Here is a 22,992-nt window from a genome sequence, read left to right as displayed (position 1 = left end):
GTTTGTGTGTGTGTATGTGTGTGTGTGTGTGTGTGTGTGTCTGTTTGGCATAGCATCCTCTTTATGTATGAAGTATTCACATTCATTGATTTCAAATGGACTGTATACCAGTGATCATCAAAGATGTGTCACAGAAGTATGTGGAAGTATATGGAAGTATGTGTGAGTGTGTGTAGTCTGTGGTTATACTATAGAAAAATGTTGTACTATATATATATAGTCCTACCCTTTGTATGTAGTATATAGTGTATAGTATCAGTGTATGTCCACTAAGTAAAAAACAGCAATGGATTAAAGGTTCTTGTACTTTTTACTTCCTTGTGCTCTAAGCGCCTTATAAAATATTTATTGAAGCTCAATGTTAAAACAGCAATTAAGTTTACTCTATAAGAACGGTAAAAGTCTCAGTGTGAGTCGGTGATGTAGAACCCAGCCCTGCTGCTTTGTGTCAGGCTACTTCTGTGACAGTTAATGTAATGCTGTCCCATGCAACAATGGTGTCTCTGTCCTCCTTAAGTGACAATGCAATCCAATGTATCCAGCTTGACCATCCCTCTCTGCATTAATTACACATTTGCATCTCATCCTTTGTAATCCTTCGAAGAACAGATGTTTGGAGACCTAAGTAATTAACTTTGCCTTTGCACCTCCAAATGCATAATGGGCAGCTGTGACAAATGAATTACTTGTTTCTCATTTGGGCAATCTACATATGGAAGTGGTACTGGAAAGGCCCATTTTTACCAGAAGTGCTTCTGCATGTCTGTGTGTGTGTTGTCAGACTTCACAAATTTATTTTTTTTTAATAAAAGGACTGTTATATGGACATTCTGGCATAATATTCATATGCATCACAGACCCATAGGACTGTTCATGCCAGAGTGTAATGTAAGTGGAAGGGCATTGAGGGTAGACTTTTACTGTCAAACATGACCAGATGAAGTCACAACATCGGTCCCACCCAGCAAGAATTGCACACTTTTTTCTGTCTCCATGCTTCTCCGAATGCAAAGATAGAGAATAGAAAGTAAGTCGGGTGTGATTTTAACACTCAAGCCATTAAAAATGTATGAAATGGTCCTTAAATTCACCTAAATGTGCTCACAGATTGCCACAACCTCCCAGTCTGTATTCAACAGCAGGAAGTAAACCTTTTGGAATCCTTTGTACATTAAAATGTTAATCGTTTTCACTGGTAAGGTACTGTTTGTGCAATTCTGAGTTATTACAGGTGTAAAAAAATCATTGTGTAACTGCACTGGACAAACATTGTAATTTAATACAGCGATGTGGTAACATTTTGTCTGGACATAACTATAGATGAAATTCCTGCCTGAAGCTCTGGTTGATGAAACTTGAGGACTCTGTCACTGAAGCCTGTATTTATATTGAAAGAATGCATGCAGTGTAACAGTGCACGTAAATGTGAGAGGCAAGTAATCCTTTCAGTCTGTTTGTTGCTATTGTATGTTTCTCAGCCCCTGGCAACATACTGAATAATGCCTTTCTGCATCATGTTTACTGTGGCAAGTGTTTGCCCTGTTTCTGTGTTGCGTTTATTCTACTGCACAGTCATGCGCCGCTTAACGTCCTTTCGGACAATGTCCGTTCGCATATACGTCCGTAGTCCCATAAGGTTATAATAAAGTTTAAAAATCCCGATCGCAGAACCGGACGAAGCGGACGTAACCGGACATAGTGAAGGCAACGCTTCCCGCACGCAACACGTGTATCTCATGTCTCATGGAAATGAAGCGATTGTGCTACCAGGCGTATAATGGTACAGTACATAGTATACCATATAATGTATATAGTATGGTGTTTGCACAACGTCCAAATCACAGAACGTATCGTGGACGTTAAGCGAAGCATGGGTGTATATGGCACGTTCATATCTGTGACTATTCTCAAAGCACAAACGATATATCGGCTTGATTCTTCGCATTAACACAGGGACAGCCTTATTGATTAACCTTTGTGTCAAACATTACTGTGCTGCATTAGAACTGAAGCCATGCAGCCATTTTCCAAAGGATATATATGTGACAAAGTGTATGAAATCATGTTACTGCTTAATGCACAGTGATGGCATTGTGACACTTTCATTTCCATTCTGCAAAGAGAAACACAGAGAGAAGCATACAGTATTGACATTACTAAATGAGAATTGCATTGGGAAATGCAGTAGAAAGCCATTAACATGCATAATATGAATATCGTGTTTTTAACTGGATCAAGAATTTGTTTTGATGGCGATAGCTAATAAAAAAAATAATAAATCTACTGCTTTAAGAATGCTGTACTAGTCTTACATTTAACTTTACAAGCAATTTTCTGCTGTGTCTTTTTGAAATGACAACAACAAATGAGACCCTGGAGTAATCTCCCTTAAAAGTTAGTCTACCACAAATTCACAAGGTAGAGGAGCGGACAACTTTATTTATGTTAGAACATTCCAGTCGGTGGTTTGAATATTTCCCTATTTTCTGTTTTAATGGACAGAGAGAGAAATTTTAATTGGTGATTGGTAGCTCAAGGGGAAAAATGTGCACTTTCATGAATGCAACGGGCAGTGGTGTTTGAAGGACTTGTGGACCAACTTGTGTTTGAAGGAGGGGGACACACAAATGTAGTCTTTTGTGGCTCAATGAAGTGAACATTCAGAGCAGTTCGATGTGATTTGTCATTGCCAGCCTATCATTGCTGTTGTTTTCACAATGTTTTCACATTCCACATTGGCATTCTGCTTGTTCAGGGGCATCATTTAAGAGCAATGTTGTGCAAAGCCATTATTTGTATTATCTTGACGCATTGATGTAGTTGCCTCTGTCAACTCCCATCCATTCAAAATTAAGATCAGTGCAGTGGCTTCTGTAAGCTTAGCCCGTGAACAGGCGGCCTATTTCAGTGCCTGGAGGATTCGTGTGGGAACGCTGAATCACTGAAAGCAAATAAAGCTAGTACATTACACAACTAAGAGAGTCATTTGTTACATTGGCAATTTATTATTTCAACAAAGTGGCTTGGAGCATACATGTCTGTATAATTAAAATAAGTAAATATTGTAGTGAAAGTTTTATTGGTTTGTATTCAGAGAATAGCTTTAAGTCTCAAAGGCTAGACACATATACCCAAATGACTGAGTACTCTTAAATGGAACAAGTGTTCCAGTATTAAAATCAATTCTCAATTACACAAAATATGCCTATCAAATAGATCAATTAAAATATTGTGTAAAATATCTGTTAAAAACTGTGTCTTCTGGATGGAGCCTCCTACAATTTAATATAATGAAGCAGATCTTCATTTAGTTGTTACTAAATTCAGGGGAACAGCTTCAGGAAAACATTGGCTGCATGGAAGTATTTTGATTAAATGGGAGAAATGTTGGTAGAATGCAAGATTTTGCAGTGCTTGGCAGTCATACTATAAAACAATGTATATTGATACACTGTCGTTAGGATTGAGTTAGAATGAATTCACCACCTAACTGTCGATAGCACACAATAATGATATGCACACAAACATTCATGTAAAATGTATATACTTGCTCACTACTCACTGTCACTTAGTGACAATCTGTCAATTGCCACTAAGCCTGGATGATGTCAAAATTTTAATATTGCAACACTGTCTTCCATAAATATTGCAGTATATGATATCTTCTCCTTCCAGCAAGGGGGTAGTTCTTAAGACTTTTCATTACCTGCTCCTATCCATTCTTCACAAGTAGGATAACCATATTAACATTATCTAGCTAGCTGTTATCTAGCAGAGAGATATCTGTAGAAACTTAATTCAGTTGGCTTGTAGACTGACTTATTCCAGTTTAGGAAGCTACATTGCTGTTTCTACAACCTGCATTTCATTTTTCTGGAAGGTCTCTCTCTCTAGTAGTATTAATTGGTAGCTTACATGTTAGTAATGCTAGTTAGCAGTGCAAAAGCAAAAATTGGATTAAATGCAGTCAATTACAGTATATACTAAATGAAATGTGTACACAGAATTGTTTGGCTGGTCAAAGTGGTGTTCTATATAAAGACAGAGACACACTGCAGTAAAGCAAGGCTAGCTAGCATTAAACTATATATAGCTAGTTAGCTAGCTGCCTAGAAATGTAATAATATGTTAGAACAGTGTCTTGATTGATGACTTTGATAAGTGGATAACGCTTTTGTACTTTTCTTAACTGTTGTGAAATCACCTTATGCAACTTTTTTTTTTCTCTGCCTATTGTCAGTCTTGTTCTCTTGAGAACCTACAGCACAGATTCACTTATATAGCTAACATCACTGGACTTGCGGGTTACATTATTTGTCCAGTTTTTATCCGTATCTTGCAAACATCTCAGTTTGTAGTTGGTGATATAAGAGAAGATGTGCAAAGGACCCATCATCTGATTGAAATGCATGTTAGTGCATAGTACTAGTAGAACCAACTCACACAAATCCCTCAAGATCTTCATTTTTGTATCAGTCACTGGTTGTACGATGTAGATGGAGAAGAAGCAGAAAGGGACATTTTGGGGTTCTGTGTCAAGATAGTTTGCTAATTAAAAAAATTAAATTCCCAGACATCTATCACAGACTGATTGGGACGAGATTCTTGGGCAAATCACTAGAAATGCGAAGAAGGCTAGTCACACAGAGGCACACATCCCGTACAGCATCAGGATCATATCTACAGGAAGAAAAAAAAAAAAACCCTCTTTGTAGGGGCTGAAGGGAGGATGTCAGTGGCCCAGGTGTAGCATCTGCCAAGAACAACACTGGAGTTCACAGGCACTTTGACAGGGCAGCGTGGGAGAGTGCATGCCAGGAGGACTTGGCGTCAACCAGCTGGCTAGGGCTCAACACACAAAGAGCATGTCCTGGGTCGCAGGCCAAAAAGGCAGACAAGGAGCCCAGTGCGTACACTCTTGTGTTTATGGAGCGTATGATTTACTCTTCCCCGAGGGTGAGGCTCTCTCCTCAGCTCCACTCATTAACTGAAGGAGAAGGGCCATCAACTTTGATTCACCCCTGAAAAGAGGCTGATGAGGTAAATGTATAAAGGGCCTCAGCGCATCCTTTCAGTGCCAGTGTATGTTTATGTGCTGTAAACAGGTACTGTTCATGCCATTGTTCCCCTGCTTTATTTTGCCGTGTTATGCTCCAAGATTTTCATTAATTTTTTTAATGCTAAACGCTGACGTACTACAGTGAAATATTAATAAATAATTTAATAATTTAAATAAATTAATAAATTTCTCTGCTACATTTTCCATGGTGTATATAATCTCATGTCAGCTTCCTCGTTAGTAATTAAATAGGTACACATTTTTCATAATAACACTTCCATACTTTAAACAGTGAGAGTTTGACATTGCACACATTTTTGATACACCTGTAATGGCCCAGGAATGACATTAAGTGGAATGTATCAGCAATTCATCACTGAAAAACGCAGCCTCTCCCAGTTTCAGCTTTCCTTGCATTAATTTCACATATAATGATTTTCTGCAGCATTAAATGTCACTGAGATGTGTATGTGGTTTTCAGTACTGATAAACAGAAAACAAAAAAAAAAATCAAATCCTCATTAGGGAAGTGAGGATGAAATCTTTTTTTTAGGTTGCTCTTTTAGGAATAACGATAATGGAAAGACATTACCTGGAAGTCCATTATGTAAAAAATAACAGAGCTGTCCCCTATGTTCAGCTACATTTCAGATTAATTTCATAGACAGACAGGAAGCAGAGACAGAGGCCTTCAAAGGCTAGGTGGCAAATTGTGGGCTTTGCATGAGGAACCCACCCCACTTCTTCAGCAACACACACACAGACACAGACACACACACACACACACACATATCAAATTAGGCTTCAGTTTTCCGCTCCTATCAACTGAACATGTCAACCCTAGTGCACTTTTAGTGAGCTATGTATCATATATGAAATTTGACTCATGGGGAGTTGGTGTACTTTATAATCTCTGAAGTGCAATTATTTGCATTTTTCATTCACCTTGACCTTTCCCACCAATGCATAATTTATTTTGTCCCTATCCAAACCCAGACTGTGCGCTTGTCAATACTTAGAAAAGCTGACAGAATGAGTTTGTGGCCAGTGGCCTCTGGCCTGGGAACATGGCCTAGGCAGTCATGACTTTAATGCAGAAATGTCCTCATGACACAGCAAAATGGTAACATTCACATGTCTTTTTAAGGTCAAAAGTAAGTGACTTGCTTGTGGTTCAACCTCTTCTTGGCACATTTAATTGATATGCTGTGAAAACATAAAGTGTGTAATTTTGAACACATAGCACCAGGCGTGGGGTTGCAGTCACAAGTATAATTTCCATATTTCATAGTGCATATTAGAGCTACGCTGTTAGAACATAGTAGTGTTCATGATGCTCTTGGTGCTCTTCACGCAATGATGTCTATCTTTTCATTTTTGCAGCAATTTGTAGATATACATCTCAGAAAAGCAAATCAGTTAATTTCCTGAAAATATGGGTAAAAGGAAATGAGAAGAATAATGAATCTGCCCATATTAATGTGAAGTGCCCAATTTGCATATCAGCACTCTCTAAGATAAAGACTTTTTGTTCATTTAATCAGCCTGTGTATGAAATCTAGACTATTAGGGAACTGTTAAAGTCATAATTTTCTAAAAATAAGAATTTAATTTCTTTCTTTTTTTGCTCTAATTTGAAACCCACCTCTCTTTGACAGCAGTTCTAAACTGTAGGATATGATGTGTTTTATTAATTTATTTTGAGATGCTGTTGGACCATCATCAATCATGGCTTATGATGCATGAGGTTCTGAGTCCTGAAAGACACAGAGGATGAGTGCATAGATTGTAATTTGTTTCATACATTCACAATTGAATTCATCTTAATTCATATTCACATTAATTCATAATATGGCTTGTCTTACTAAGTGATCGCTTATAATAATAGGTGACCGTCTTTAACATGCAGTTACATATTTTTCACATGCTCAGTTGAAGAAAAGTCGCTTGCTTTTGAATTTTCCCTTGATGTAACCTGGACTTCAGTCATTTTCTCCTATTGTACAGTAGCTGAACACAGTATTTCATAAAGGGTGTAAGCTGTTCACAAAGGCATATAAGATATATAGAAGGTTAGTTCAGAATGTAACTGCAGTCAGTGTTCTGTTTCACCGTGACTCGCATTGAGATTTGTATGTCCTGTGGAGATATTCCTTACAGAATTACTTTCCTGTCATTACTGTATGTAGAGTATTTGCTGCAAATAGTTGAACATTTTCTTTTTAAAATATGTATTTGTTCAAATTTGAAATGCACTGGTTTTATGGCTACTAGATTAAGAATACCTGAATGAACATCTCTGGCTTCATGCACTACACATGCCAGAATTAATTGTCATGGCTCAATGTATCAGTGAAATCACACATGTGGAATTGGATATGGTATGTCCTGAAAAGCAGAGGTAGAAGTTATTGTTTACAGTAAACTGTAACATTATTGCAATGCTATGCAGTACTTTTACAGTATATTCTGTGCAGTTACAGCTTACTCTTGCAATTACTTTTGTGTAGATGATGCTGTACAATCCTGAATGTATTTTACATTTGATCATTATTTGTGCCAACATAAACAGTAATTTTGGGATATTTTACTTTACAAGTAACAGGGTCATCTGTAATTATATTGAGCAATGCTGCATTTCAATAAGAATTCTTACATTTTTACCAAGGGATTGTTAATACGTTTTTCTCACTGTTTTGTGATTAAGGGTACCGATGTCTTGTATCATTAACAGGCCTTGTAAAGGGAAAAAGTATTGGAATTTGAGCTTTATTTGAGTTTACTTGGTCTTTTCTGCGTATATGTATTAATTTGTAGAATTGATCATTTTAAAATTTTTTTAAAAAAAATTTAATTTTGGTTAATAGCCTAGAATTTAATGCATAAGTGTGAGAGAGATTCCTATTTCATGTAATTGGCAGGTGCTGGTGGAAATATGGAATTGTTGTTTAATACTTTTGCAGGGACTGACCTTTGGTAATAAATACAAAATGAACAAATAAAGAGATAGTTTTTTCCCTAACAACTAATAATGTGGAACACAAACATCGGCAAAATGGCATTGATTACTGGTACGAAAACCTGAAAGGTAAATATAATTTTGTGGAAGTGACTACTCTTGATAAGGGTAGTGAATTTCAATCAATATGAAACTTCCCATTATTTTATTACTTACTTCCCTTTAAAGTTATATTCTGCTGATTGTCTTGCTGTAACCTGCCAGGGCATTCACAATACTTTATTCTGTTAGGAAATGCTTGATTCTATTTTGAAATAATCAGTTTCATTTGGCCGTGGAACTTTTGTTTCCAAAGGTGAGTTCTGTAGTTCAGTCAGACATCAGAAGGTGTATGATAGTGGGGTTGGATGAGGTTGTTCGAAGTGTAATCAAACAGGTTTGTTAAATCAAAAGGTTAGAATTTAAGAGTTCAGATAGTATGGTTTAACAGACGTTATGTACATAAAATTGAATATGACTGTAAAACTAAAGGAGCTGTATGATTGTGTCACTCGTCCCCTAAGGTGCAGATTTCATTGATGTGAGAAAATTTGCATACATATTTATTTGTCACCATCCACTGTGCCACTGTGCACTTGATTGGCAGTAAGTCCTCACCCATTGTCCTTATTTGTTTATTGAATATTCTGATTTGATGAACATATATGAATAGAATGTCTTTCAGAGGTATGCATAACTCTACTAAATAGTATAATAATTGCATTAATTTTGATATCCTGTCTGTGGTAAGATGCTTAATGTTGTAACACTTCTCATATGGTTTATAAGGGAATCCAGGAGACTGTTAGTATATTGTCTGAAGCTGCTACTGTTTACATTGCATTTCGTGTTAACAGTATTTAGGGTGAACTTGCATCGTTTGCACGTACGTATTTACTACGTGTAATCTTCTATTGATAAGGATATGTATCAGGGATGACACATAGCAGGATTATCCCTGTAGGAATTGTGTCTGCATTACCATTACTCTCATGATTTTTTTTAATGTTCAGCAAATACGAAGTGTTTTGGTTGACATGAGGAAAGCTGTAGCAACAATAGACTCTGCAGAATTATGCATTTGAGTGAAGATTATTTTAATTAAATGTACTAATAGCTTTGTTGTTATTGATATTCAGAAATGTGCTTTAGTAAGCAATTGAAGAGAATGCATGACTGGCAGAAAAATGACCATTTAGCAGTGCACTGAATTATCTAGTAGTGGCACACTGCTGTTACTGACAGACTAAAGACCAATACCTAACTCAATGAGAGTAGTTCCGGTCTTGCTTACTGATTGGTCAATAGGCATTCCAGCCATGCATGTGTGCGTTAGTGACACCTGTGTCAGTACTGATGTAATTAATTATCAATATTCTTTCATATAGTTAGAAGCACCATAAAAAGCAAAAATGGTCTCCACCTACACTATATGGACAAAAGTATTTGGCCACACCTGTTTTTCAGGGTTTGGGCTAGGCCTCTTATCTCCAGTGAAGGGCAATCTTAATGCTTCAGCATACCAAGACAGTTTGGACAATGCTATGCTTCCAACTTTGTGGCAACAGTTTGGGGAAGGCCCTTTTCTATTCCAACATGACTGTGCCCCAGTGCACAAAGCAAGGACTGTAAAGACATGGTTTGATGAGTTGGGTGTGGAAGAACTTGACTGGCCCGCACAGAGCCCTGACCTCAACCCCATCGAGCACCTTTGGGATGAACTGGAACGGAGATTGCGAGCCAGGCCTTCTCATCCAACATCAGTGCCTGACCTCATAAATGCTCTACAGAATGAATGGGCACAAATTGCCACAGAAACACTCCAAAATCTTGTGGAAAGCCTTCCAAGAAGAGTGGAAGCTGCTATAGCTGCAAAGGGGGGACCAACTCCATATTAAAGTATATGTATTTGAATACAATGTCATTACAATGTAATGGTCAGGCGTCCAAATACTTTTGTCCGTATAGTGTATTTATGGAGGACAAAAGATGTAATGACCATCCAATAATCCACGTGCATGTAAGTTTAGGCACTGAAATGTGCGTTGCTGTGCTGAAGAGTTTCTATAAGATAGGACTAACTGGTGTAAGTCATGTTGCCTTTGTAAAATATCTATCAAATTCATGCGAAACTTTCAGATCCTTTCTTTATTTACATAATTGTAGAGGTTGTCAGCAATACAGAATTTTGAGAATGATGCAAGACCTGGTGCAATAAACCATTACTCAATACCAGGACAGACCAAAGACCAAGGTATTTCCTCTGTAGTTTGAAAGGCCCTTAATTATGGCTGGGGTTCTGGTGGTCTGATTGTGTGTATTGGTCTCAGTTCTCCACAAATTGGGGATCTCATGTTGAAAATGTGACAGCATCTTTAGCACCCTGTTTGAATTCTAAGGATTCTATTTTTTTTCAACTCAGGTAGGTAATATTATGTAGAAGTAACACATTAGGAGAGGGGATGAAACATGAAATTGTTATTATATATTTTAATGTCAAAATAAGAGCATTCGCTTTCTACCCACGTCCCCATGAAATGATTTGCAAGGGTCATCACTATGCTGCTTGCCCCTATCATACTGTCACAAGTAATGCATGTCATATGTTGCCTTTTGTTATATATTGTTAACAGCACATCTCTTCTTGTCACTGCAGACTGCCGCAGGCACACATCAAGGTGGTGTTTCGTTAGTTGAGGATGTGATTGGCATGTCGTGGCTGACAAATTGAGGGAGAAAAGGTTAACTACCTCAAGCATATTCAAAATAATTTCATCACCCTTGTTAAACCCTCTCAAGAGACAGTTTTGAATTAAAATTATAATATTAGTACTATTCTGAAAATAATGGTGTAAAGAGATTGGTTTTGAAAACACTGGTTCAGAAAGACTATAATTATTTGTGTTTTAAACTACAAATAATAATAATCAAGGTTTGGCGTAACAATAAATTGTGCCAGCATCCGTACAGCCATGTAGCCTTCTTCTGTTCTGTCTGATGGTGGAAGTTACATGAACTGAGCTTGGTTTTCCCTTCAAGGGCATCTTTCAGATAAACCAGGATGCTGTTAACAGTTGTGAAGGTGGCCTGTAGAGGGCAATATTCCCTCAGGACCAAGTTTAAAAGTCCCAGTGCTGTTCCAGGGGTGCTGCTGTATGAGCTTTATCTTTTGGGTGTGATGGTACACCTCACTGTGGTCCTTTAATGTCCAGTGGCCATTAAGTCTCCTTTAGGCTACATGATATTGTTGTCTGAGGTGAGTCAGCTCCCCTCTCATGGTTAAGCATCTTTAGATGCAGGCATTATATGAGTGCAAGTCAATATTAATTTTATTAATGCTAGATTAAAGTTAAACAGGGATTAATTTCAAATTTTGTGCAGAGTTTGATGCAACCTCATTGATTGATAATTCTTCATTGTGTCCAGTTAAGCACTTAGCCCATTGTATCAGCCCATGGTATGGGCTTTTTAAAGATACAATGAAACATCCATTGGCAGTGAATAAATTGTAAGTCACTGATATCAGACATTCACTGATTAAAAAGAACACACCAGGGGATTTGACAAATCTGCCATTTACGCCTGAATTATGGGCAAGCACAATTATTTATACTGTTGAAGAGCTTTGATTTGTCTTATTCGTTCAGTCCAGTTTGGTTCTATGTCAGGTCCAGTGAAAAACTCAAATCAGACTCAGTCAAGGAAGATTGCATGATTCCTGGAACTTGTTTGATATGTTGTATCATTTCATACCATCCTGTGATTTAGGATCATATTAAACATAATGCAGTGTAACAACTAGGGAACGTCAATGCTCCACCTATTTAATATAACAATGCTTGTGATGAGCATATGTTGTCTGTTCACTTTAGGCTGCCAGCAAGTAATCACTCCTACTGTGGTAAGCTAAGGGCTTTTGATGTGGATTGATTAAGCCAAGCCAAACCAAAAATCTTTGAAGTGACATGATGACAGCTTGTATACACAAGTTAATCTCTCTCTCATTCCAGAGTAAAGATTACTCAGGATGCTCATGATGAGCCCAAGGGCATATAATTAACATGTGCAGGATCTTAATAGAAGTTAGGGATATAATCTTTACTTTAATTGTTAATTAAATGTTTTCTGGTTGAGCTAAATTTGCCTTGAAGAAAACAGAGGAAATGACAGCCTCCACAAGGTGTAATTACCAGTCCTACCAAGTTAATTATCCTTGGTTTAAATTTCAAGACAACATTTAAGAATAAAAATGCATACAGGCCTATCTTATTCTCTTACTTCCTACTGGCTTTCCAGTAGGAGGGATTTGGAGGTTTGAATAAATAAATGTAACCTGAATCAGATATTGACATAACTTGGTTAGCCACATGGAAACCCATGACACATCTGTTATTATTGAATGTGACAATAAATCACATCTGAATAGCATTCGTCCCCAAACTCTTCTACAGCATGGTTCAGATGAGGTCACCTGTAACACCCTGGGCATATTGATGTTCTTGTGGAAATACAGTTGCTCAAATCATAATGTTCATATCAAACCAGGGGAGCTGTCCATAGTGATATGAACAAGCACTTGCAGTTTACTTCCTGAAGGCCAGTATTGTAGGACATTATAAATCCCAGTCAGTTTTTACATTAAAAGAAAACAAAGGACCAACAGATGGTCATTTTTAGTGAACAGAAGGTATATTACTTTGATATCTTGTTCATACCACAATATTAGGAGTGCTGATGCTTCAATCAGGTAGCTAAAGCCTGGAAACATACCTAAATACCGGTTTATATAATCTGACATTTGTTCCATGGTGTGTTGACAAGTGTCAAACAAGTATGCATTTTAGTCCCAGTGACAGTTCAAGGAAAGGACACTGAAACATCTTCACAGATTCTGTTGGCACAGAGCAGTGTCACACAGTGAAATGAAACATGGCTTCCAGGTGATTTCAAATGTTGACGAGGCATTTCAAAAGAAGATAACCCATGTGGTACAACTACTGTTCTTTTTATGTGTGTATCAAAGTGAATTAGAGGCTGCCAGAAAGAATAATACAAAGAATGTGAACGGAAAAGCTTAATTTGTTCCAGACCTTGCACGTTTTCATCATTCCTATATGAAAATAAAATATGTTGTAGTATGCTGAGAGATATGTTTAGTATACCACAATATAGTTAACATATTTTCGATATCATTTGACATAAAAATATATTGTCTAAAATATATTTTCAATATATTATTTTTGTAGGGGTATTATAATTATTTATCTTTCTTCATATGAGCAGGTGCCTTAGAGGTTTAAAAAAAAAAACTGTTTTCCCCTTCAAATTAGTACTTAATCCACAATACATGTTTTAGGTCACACACTTGGCTTGACGGTTGACATGACATAGTGAATGCAGTGGCAAAAAGATTCTCTTCTGTTTTCAGCATAAAACCATTTGGCACTAGGCCATTACAGGACAATGCTTTGGTGCCCAATTCCACTGTGTGGTGGTGGAAAGGGGATTGCTCTTTAGAGATCATTTGATGGTATTCATTTGATGGTATTTGATGTCACTGTGCTCTCTCTTGCAGTGTTTAACAGGTTTATTTTGCTGTGCTAAATTGTATTAGGCTACATAATTTCTTAGTGACACTGACTGGTGAGTGAAACAATTTGTCTGTTACACCTATGTTCCTGGATTTTATTATTTGCTTCTTTATAGTCACTTTGAAGCAGTTCTGAACATAACGGATATTTAGACTTTGGTCATGTATGAAGTTCATGTATGAAAATTCACTGAAGTGCTACTGTTTAAATTGACAGTCATACATTTATCATATAAATTGCAAGTGGGGCATTCCACTTGGAAAAAAGGAGATTTTGTATTCACATTGTGATGTGCTCTACGTGAGTACAATTTATTTTCCTCTTTTATACTGCTTTAGAATAGACTGAGTCTCATTAAATTCACAGGCTGTACCACCTGCTGCCAATTTTATTTTTAAAATATTGCATAGTGTTTTCTTACTGATGCTATTTGAGTGTTCTATATAATGCTTTTCAATGACCAATCAAATAATTTTCCGTGGTTGGTGATCAACAAGGTGCATGCTGAGGTCAGACTTGATTCTGCACGCTGTTCTTTTTAAAATGGGGGTCACTGTTAAATGGCTGGGTCACTTTATTATTTTTTAAGGCAGTAAATGCCCTGTATGCTCACATTAGAACTGGCCTGAAGGGCACGTTTTGTCATATAGCGGTTTGTTACAAATATTGAATCAAGCCTCAGACTTTTGTATCTTGCTGATTCACCACAATTGCTGTTCACCACAATTGAATAATGCCTGTTTTATGAATGATGAATGCTAAACAGGAAATAGCCAAGGTAGGTAAGAATACTTTGAAAGTAGGCCTGTTTCTAAAGAGCGCTCGGTTACTGGTGCAACTTTAAAACCTATCCTTTTTACAAAATTCTAACTAACTAGTTAGTTATTTAGAACTATATAAATAGCAGTCCAAAAATATTTTTCTCAAGAGGGAAACTTTACGCTTTTAGTCATTCATGAAAGCCAGAAGAGGTGGTGGCACGTGGAACTTAGTGACAGTGTGTGAAGTGGCACCGATGAGCTGTGACAGGATCATGTGTCACACATCTGCGTGTCACATGTGCGTTCCTGTTCACCATAGTGGCAGAAATGCAGGCGAGATGCAGGAGCAATGTACACATTAGTAACAGTAAAAAAGAATAAAACGTGTCCAGGATGCGACAAGAGTTGACTTGCATAGCTACTGCATTTGCAATAAAATTGACTAAAACTCAATGTCGGTGCGAGGGGCCTGTGTATTATAGCTGCTGAATGGTTCAGTAGCGGCTGATACATGCACAGCAACTCTTGCTGCCACATACAGTAAGAAGGAGAGAGGCGGTCTGGAGTATGGCTCAGACTCTGCATGCTTGTACATGACAAAGACAGAAGGTGTCACATTACATGAATGTGGAAATGTGGCAGGAGAAGTGCTGGAATGATTGCTAAAATATTTGGATGGTTGGGTGTGGGCAAAACCTTGAATGCCCAGATTGTTTTGGGAAGCCTTACTACACAGAAATTGCATGGATTCTTAGGAATCACACATGTAGGTACAGCATTTTGTAATTGCGTAAATGGGCAGGGGTGGGTTAGGATTATAGAGAGTGTTCTCTGAAGAGGTCATTTTAATGAGATGGATTGTTTTATTACATAAACTTTTAAATTATGCATTTTGTACCATTCCATAATGTGTATTAACAGAAGCTGCATGGTGTATAGTATTAGTAGTTAAGTACAGTTAGCAGTAATTGTGCAGGTATCTTTCCTGCTTAGTTTTAAGTGGAACACTGGTTGCAGCATGATTTTTGCAAGTATAGTGTACAATGTAATCTCTTAATGACATAGCCTGCATCTCATGTTCAAGGCATCTATAGTCTCCATTACCCTTAATATCCACTATGGAACCTCGTAAATTCTGGTTTTGTTGATCAGGGTTCTTTACTGAAGCTGCAGGCTTTTTCAGTATCCATGTACTGTTTGCCAGCATGCACAGGGAATTGGTAATCCTTCCCCTATTTTTACAGTGGACAGCATTTTTACAGTAGTTGTTGTATTGTATACATTTGTGCCTTCTGTGCATGTGTGTGTGCATGTTTATTGTGTTTGTGTGAGTGAGTGAATGACTGAGTGAAAAGGGCTTTGTCTGTGGGACTGGCTGACGGCAATGCTCCCTACATTTCATGTTGCCTAGCAACTATAATGCACAGATTTGTGAGAACATCTGCTGCATCCAGTCTTGCCAAATTTGTGTTGTATAGTAAACATAGATTCACACTTCCTGTTCCATGAAACAGAAAGACTCTTTTCTACTGTTCTTTTGATTGTTTTGTTGTATTAATGGTTCTCCAATTATATATTGTTTTGTCTCTACTATTGCATGTCCATCATTAGACCTTTTCCCAACTTTATAGACAGTGATTATAATAATTCAGAGGAAACTAGCCTAGACGTGGAGTGACCCTATAGTTATGCTGTGGATAATCACGGAAGAAAGAATGGCGCAAGTTGAAAACCATTATTTTATGTAGTGATTTACAAAAAATGTGAAAACGACACAATATGGCTCTTCAGCAGCAGGCTGAAGCATTGACTTCAAGGTGATCAGCTCCCTTGGAAATTAAAATAACAGATTTTCACTATTTCACAATATCAAACCTGACTTTCGTTCATAATGTTTGAAGCGTAAATTTAAAAGCTGCTTGATATTTGCTTGTGGATGCTTTTGAAGAGAATGCTGCCTGATTCTTGAAGTTTGTTGGGAGACTTGAGTCAAAAACACCATCATTTTTCAATCAAGGCTACCCAGTCATTAAAGACTTACAACATTTCAGTTAGAAAGTGAGAGTAGTGTAACCCTCACACTGCATCCAAATGGCCATTATGAGTTACACTGCAGTTGGTTTGATTTGTTAGGTATTATATGCTCAAAGTATATCCAATGGCATTTCAAGGCATCTACCTGCATTTTCGTGGCACACTGTCCTCATCAAATGCATGTGCTGCGATCCTCCTAGTCCCAAGGAACACCATAAAAATATATACTATAAAAATATAATGCACACAAAAATATCATCTCCATTCTGTAATATTAGGTTGTAGTTTCACCCATATCAGTGAGATATACAAGGACAAGGATTCTTCCTTTGCACAAGAATGAAAAATGGACTGATGGTTCTGAGCACATACATTCAATGAAGACATTGTGCCAGGACCCAAGACAATGTGACACAATAACAGGAAAAAAATGACTCATTTATATTGGATCTGTTGATAGCCAATGAGCTGTGACTCCTCTTGGACAGTTAAGCTTGCTTCTGTTTGGTTTGAAAGCTTGCCTTTTTTTCAGATTTTCCTTTTATATATGTGGTACAACCAAGAATGAAGTCTGTTGAAGACACTTTCTATGCTTTCTGATTACTTCTCAAATGCAGGGACCTATTCTTGTACATCTTTGGCCTCTTACATTCAGTTATGATCAATCCAACATGCTAGGTATTATGATTTGATTTGTAAGAAGCCTGAAAAGGTTGTGATTCATCTTCACTTCACTAAGTTGTAAGCTCAGTATTCATGCATTCATGGCACTGCTTGCAAAGAAACTCAACGGTTTCATGTTAAGAAGGTTTGCTTTGAAATCTTCCTCAATGTTCATATCCTTTGATTTCTTACTTTAGTATTAGTATGAGACTAGATTTATTAACTTCTCCCCACACTTTTTCAGGACCAAGCCATGGAGAGGTGGAGACCAGAGAGTGCTTATACTACAATGTCAACTGGGAGAGTGAGAAGACCAATCAGAGCGGGGTGGAGCGCTGTGAAGCTGAGAAGGACAAGCGGCTACACTGCTATGCCTCCTGGCTCAAGAACTCCACCACAGGCATCATCAAGCTGGTGAGGAAGGGCTGCTGGCTGGACGACTTCAACTGCTATGACAGGTCAGTCGTGCACAAAGCTCTTTCACTGACGTAATAAACTACTGAACCAGTTATGTTCAGGTTTTACTGGCACCCCTCATTTCGTTATGAGTGTTGATGATTACACTGCATTACAGTTCTCATTACATAGACAACATGGATTAGTTCCCTCAGAATTCATAGCAAGTGGACAGACACCACTGCCTATTTTACTAACTTCTTACCTGTCATCTGGGTGCAAAGAAAAAGCCAGTGACAAAATAATTTCAGAAATGGCAGCCACATAAAATATCAAATTAATGCTGAAAACTGGCAAGGTATTCTCAAGGGACACTGCCTACAATGTGTTATGTATTCTGAAGGGACAAAAAAGTTGGTGTGTACCTCATCAACTAAAGTAGACAGTTGCAATGAGTTATTGTCAACCAAAAATTCTCAACATTGCTTGTTAGAATTCTGCAGAATAGAAACGGTGTCCAACAGTGCAGTTGTTTCATTCTTCACTGCTATTTTAATGATTACATCTTACATTAAATGGAGGTAATTAAACATTACCGGTATGTACACTGTCTGTTTCAATGCAGAGAGAATTTACTGTACATTTAAGAAATAAAAGCTACATATGTGGATAGGGTAATGTGGTTAAAACACCCAGAATTATTGCTGTGAAATGTTGGATATTGTTATGAATCACAGTAATGCTCACTGGTCAAAGCATTCTGTGAATATGAGTGGAAATTTACCAAGAAGCCCCGTATGAAACGTACTAAAATGAAAGTAGGTCAGTAAAAATAACTGGTTTCATTGAAAACCTCCAGGAAGCCTAGGTAATCTAATCCATTGTGAGTAGCATTTTAGCTGCAGGTTTTTTTCTTTTTGACTTTTGCAAATAATGGTTTCGTTATATTTCATTTCATTTTGTTATTTTAATTCACCCATTGTAATTAATTTGCAAGAGAGATGTACTTGTAACAGTCCTTAAGGCACAAGTGTTCCTTTTCCCATGATTAACTGCAAATATGAAATATTTCACATTATTTTTACACTTTTCTGTGGCATTTTGCTAAGATTCACAAAATACATTTGACCCTACATGCTGTCTGGGGGCATGTGACTGGCATTGGCCACTGCAGCCAATGTCCTGTATTTTAGTCAAATGCTGAATATGAATGACATTCCTTTTCAAGTTAAAAAAAAAAAAAAAAAAAAACTTACAAGGACTTGGACATGCGATTGTGTAGCCCTTCAAGCCTTTTTTCTTCAACATTTTGAAATGTCGTGTAAAGATTTCCTTCACTACATAATATGAGTCAATCAGGAGATTCACACTTGTCAAGTGAATTTTCATCATCTTGCTGGTCTGTCAGTCAGGTTTGATGATAAACAGTGTCTGTTCATTTAAGATATCAACATTGGAAGATGTTTTTCACTGTTTCACTCAAAGCCTGCATCATAATCTGTGCTTCTGCTGACTTGCCCGAAGCGCTTCCCCTCAAAGTGGCACCAAGTCATGTGGTTGAGGGTATCACAGTCCTCAGAATGAACTTTAACTCGCCCTCAGTTGCTCTCTTGGAGCGAGCGCACAGGCCCCTACCTCTCATGTTTGGTATGGCTTCCCAGCATCCCTTTGGCTCGGCATCCCAGGTTGTGCGTTTGCACAGACTGCTTTTTTATGAATTTAATGAGACTTATATTCAGCTGCAGGAACAGCGAAAACCTTTTTAACATTGCTAAAAAGTCTTTAATTCTACTGTATGTATGAATGTGGTCTGAATGACTCCAGTGCTTATTAGTTACAAGTGAGCAGAAAACCTTGAACAACAACTTTGTTTTTACATTTATTCACTTGCCAGACACTCTTATCCAGAGTGATTTCCCTACAGTGAAGATAGCCCACTGGGGTTGATAACATTTGTATAATATTGTTATATTGCTAGTCTGCAAACTGCCAAAACTCAAAGATTAATCAGTTCAGGATTCTGTTTTGTGTGTCCTGCAGATTGGTTTAATTTTACCACCATACTGTATCTCAGTTTTAAAGCCATGCTTGCAAATAATGGGGTAGATCACTGTGGGAGAGGGTAACACTTGTAGAGGTGTAGAGGTAAAGCTCGCTTTCAGATTAGTAATGTTGTTCAATATTGTTAGCTGCTTTAGTGTAGTCACGTAATTTTTTTAATTTTTTGTTTTGGATTCACTCTTGTTTCGTCATGAGCCATGGCGCTGAAATAATGGCAGTGAAGTGTATTTCAAATATGCTTCCAAATAACACTCGTCCACTTCCTCCTCAAGTATCCACTACTTCACATGAAGTAGAGACTCGCTTGTTAACTGCCCTCACTCACAGATTGAGACACAGCCTTTCATTAATATTGAACATGTCTCAAAACAAAACTTTCATTTGTGGTATATGTTGGCCTCTCCCTGAAAAGGTGAGACTTAAATACCGGTACTTGTTTTCTGAGTGGTGGAACAGAAACAGCTCTACATGATTGAAAATAGATAGCTAACTAGCTGCAGCAGCAGCATAAACCTGAAGGCTGAATTTTACACTTGCGTGGCCATATTACTCATGGCTAAGAGGTTAGAGTATGTCAGACAGCCCAATTTTACCTAATGTTCTTTTCATGGAAACAGACAAGAGTGCGTGGCTACTGAAGAGAACCCCCTGGTCTTTTTCTGCTGCTGTGAGGGCAACTTCTGCAATGAGAGGTTCACCCACCTGCCTGATGTCACCAGACCAGGTGAGACTTAGCTGCTTTACGGTGGTCCTTACGATGCTGCTTTTACACATGAACCACAGTAAGACTGCCTGTGTGGAGCAATCAGAGGTCATTAGAACACAGAAAAGTGTTTCATTGTCTCTGAATTACATAATAACTCTGTACATGGTTAGAATGGGAAAAAATGTCTTGTGGTCACATTCATTGAAGTTATATCAACATACTATGTACATTTCCTCCAGATTTATGTATGACAAAAAAAGATAACCTCCTTCTCCACAGACCAGAGCAATCTTATTGACAGTCTGAGCTGGCGTCTCTGGAGCCTTGATATTGATCACCTGTGTATGAAATGGCAAGATTTTTTGTTATAAGTGGGCTTCCGGGGATTAAGAATTCCTTGAATTCTTTTTGTCAGTATGTTTACAAGTATTTCTCCTTTTTTTGTCAAAACACCTATCAGCAAGCAGTATTATTTAACTGTCTGGAGTTTAAATACTGGCATGCTTGTATCAGTATCAGATAACTCCCTGTTTACTGAGTCAGTCAGTGTTTCTGGTATGTGAATGGAATTCCTTAAAGCTTTTTTTTTTATTATTATTCACATTTTCTTTTTGCGAAGACATAGTAGTATGTGTTGCAAACAGGAACTATATTAGCATTTTTTGTTTTTTTGTGCCAGAGAAAAGACAGAATGAAAAGGACATTCATTTCTTAGCTTTATGGAACTCGCTCCCCTACTCTGTCCCTGTTATGGTCTGTAACATTACTGTTCTTCACAGCTGTGGTCAGGACCCCCCTGCTCAACATCCTAGTCTACACACTGCTCCCCATCACCGTGCTCTCCATGGCCTTGCTGCTGGCATTCTGGATGTACCGACATCGCAAACCTCCATATGGCCACGTGGACATCAATGAAGTCAGTGCTTCTCTCTCTCTCTTTCTCTCTCCTCCTACTCTGCCTCATCTCTTCAGCACTCTTCTTATTCCTTCTGCCATTGGCTGCCATTTTGTTGTCAGTTCCACAGCTGCCCTCTGGGGCACACTGTGTATTTTTTCCCACTAAAGCTTCCCCCCAGTGTTGCTTCAACATTATTGCAGTTCCCTTGGTTGCTTCCCTGAAATCTCTTATCACTACAGTCACAAGCCTGGTGTTATTAAATGTGCTAGTTCCAATCAGTCAAGCTTATGAAGCGGAACACTGCATATAATGTGACTTGTGACATTGATATTATTGACGAATGTGATTATCGACAGTGAGTCAATTTTTGTATGTTATATATTAGTGTCTTAAAACTTTGGCTTTAAAACACTTGGTTTTACATCTTTCTTAATGTCTGCCCCCACTGCTTTAGGACCCTGGCCCATCCCCACCTTCCCCTCTGGTTGGCCTTAAACCTCTGCAGTTACTGGAAATCAAAGCTAGGGGGCGCTTTGGCTGTGTTTGGAAGGCCCAACTGTTGAATGAATATGTTGCTGTGAAGATTTTCCCCATTCAGGTCAGTGTTTCTCTTTTTGTCCCTAAAGATTTATAGATGGGCTCCAAGAATTTTCACAACTTCTTATAAATAGTCTTTTTTGTTCGATGACAGTGAATGTACATAGGAAGAGCTCCTTGTAGAACCAGACAAGCTGCCTCCACCTTCTACAGTACGGAGACAGTATTTCTGACTTTTTCCAAGATCTTTATGCCTTAAGTACGATATAATATGGTGCTTCACTTCAAACTGAAAAAGTGAAATTACAATGGCGTGATTCCTTTTGATGTTTGAATAGTCAGCTTGGAGCAACAGCCATCTCTTTGAATCCACAAAAAAACAAGACATCATATTGGAGCATAAAAGGCAAAACATATTTCATAGCTTTGAAGTCACTGCATTACCTTTTGGTATATGAGAGTTGAGGGTTCTAAAGGCGGGTGTGTGTTTTCTGCAAGCAGGACAAGCAGTCGTGGCAGAACGAGCGGGATGTCTTCACCACGCCAGGGATGAAACATGAAAACCTGCTGCGATACATCGCGGCCGAGAAGCGAGGAACCAGTCTGGAGATGGAACTGTGGCTCATTACTGAGTTCCACGAGAAGGTGAGGGAGTGTATCGCCAGCCTCACTCACAATCCAGTGCCATGTTCCTGGACAAGGCTCAGTGTTCCGGGCCTGTTGTCTCACACATTGCTGTGCACGTGTTCTGGTAGATTTCATAGTAGGTCTAGTAAATTTGATCAGTGCTTGATCTCAAAAAGAAGACCTTTCTTTGCCATTTTATTGTTTTATTTACGATACATTGTCAGAGCATATGCCTGCAAAAAAGCATGTCTGAGGCTGTTTTTTGTTCTTAGCTGGAGCGCTGATACAGCTCTTTACAGAAAATTAGTGCATTTTTTGTCCCTCTTTCTGATTCACTCATTTGTAATCTGTTTTGCTAGCTGTTCTTTCCCCCTTTTGGCCATGGAATAGCGGAACACTAAAAGCTCTATGCCTCCTTTTTCTGTGTCCAGGGCTCCTTGACGGATTACCTGAAGGGCAACGCAATCAGCTGGAACGAGTTGTGTCACATTGCAGAGACGATGGCCTGTGGGCTGGCCTACCTGCATGAGGACGTGCCCCGTTACAAGGGAGAGGGACCTAAGCCAGCCATCGCACACAGGTAACTCTCAGGCCCAGGAATCCACAGGCAGGTTAGGGATTCTTTTTAGTACTCCAAGGATCAGCAGGGAGGAGGTGTATG

The 22,992-nt window shown here is 38.3% G+C and overlaps 1 protein-coding gene across 1 annotated transcript in view; it reads left to right on the top strand.

Annotated features, from left to right (window-relative positions):
- Positions 1–22,992, top strand: part of LOC118772602 (activin receptor type-2B-like) — a 53,106-nt gene that overhangs the window by 26,335 nt on the left and 3,779 nt on the right. Inside the window, exons 2-7 of the mRNA XM_036521089.1 lie at positions 17,351–17,564; positions 20,181–20,287; positions 21,049–21,185; positions 21,622–21,765; positions 22,206–22,349; positions 22,763–22,911. Of these exons, the coding sequence (XP_036376982.1) occupies positions 17,351–17,564; positions 20,181–20,287; positions 21,049–21,185; positions 21,622–21,765; positions 22,206–22,349; positions 22,763–22,911 (895 nt within the window). The remainder of the gene's footprint in view (positions 1–17,350; positions 17,565–20,180; positions 20,288–21,048; positions 21,186–21,621; positions 21,766–22,205; positions 22,350–22,762; positions 22,912–22,992) is intronic.

Source organism: Megalops cyprinoides, chromosome 2, assembly GCF_013368585.1.
Source record: "Megalops cyprinoides isolate fMegCyp1 chromosome 2, fMegCyp1.pri, whole genome shotgun sequence".
NCBI lineage: Eukaryota > Metazoa > Chordata > Actinopteri > Elopiformes > Megalopidae > Megalops > Megalops cyprinoides.
Note: the sequence above shows the minus strand (reverse complement) of the source record. Positions and strands in the feature narration are given on the sequence as shown.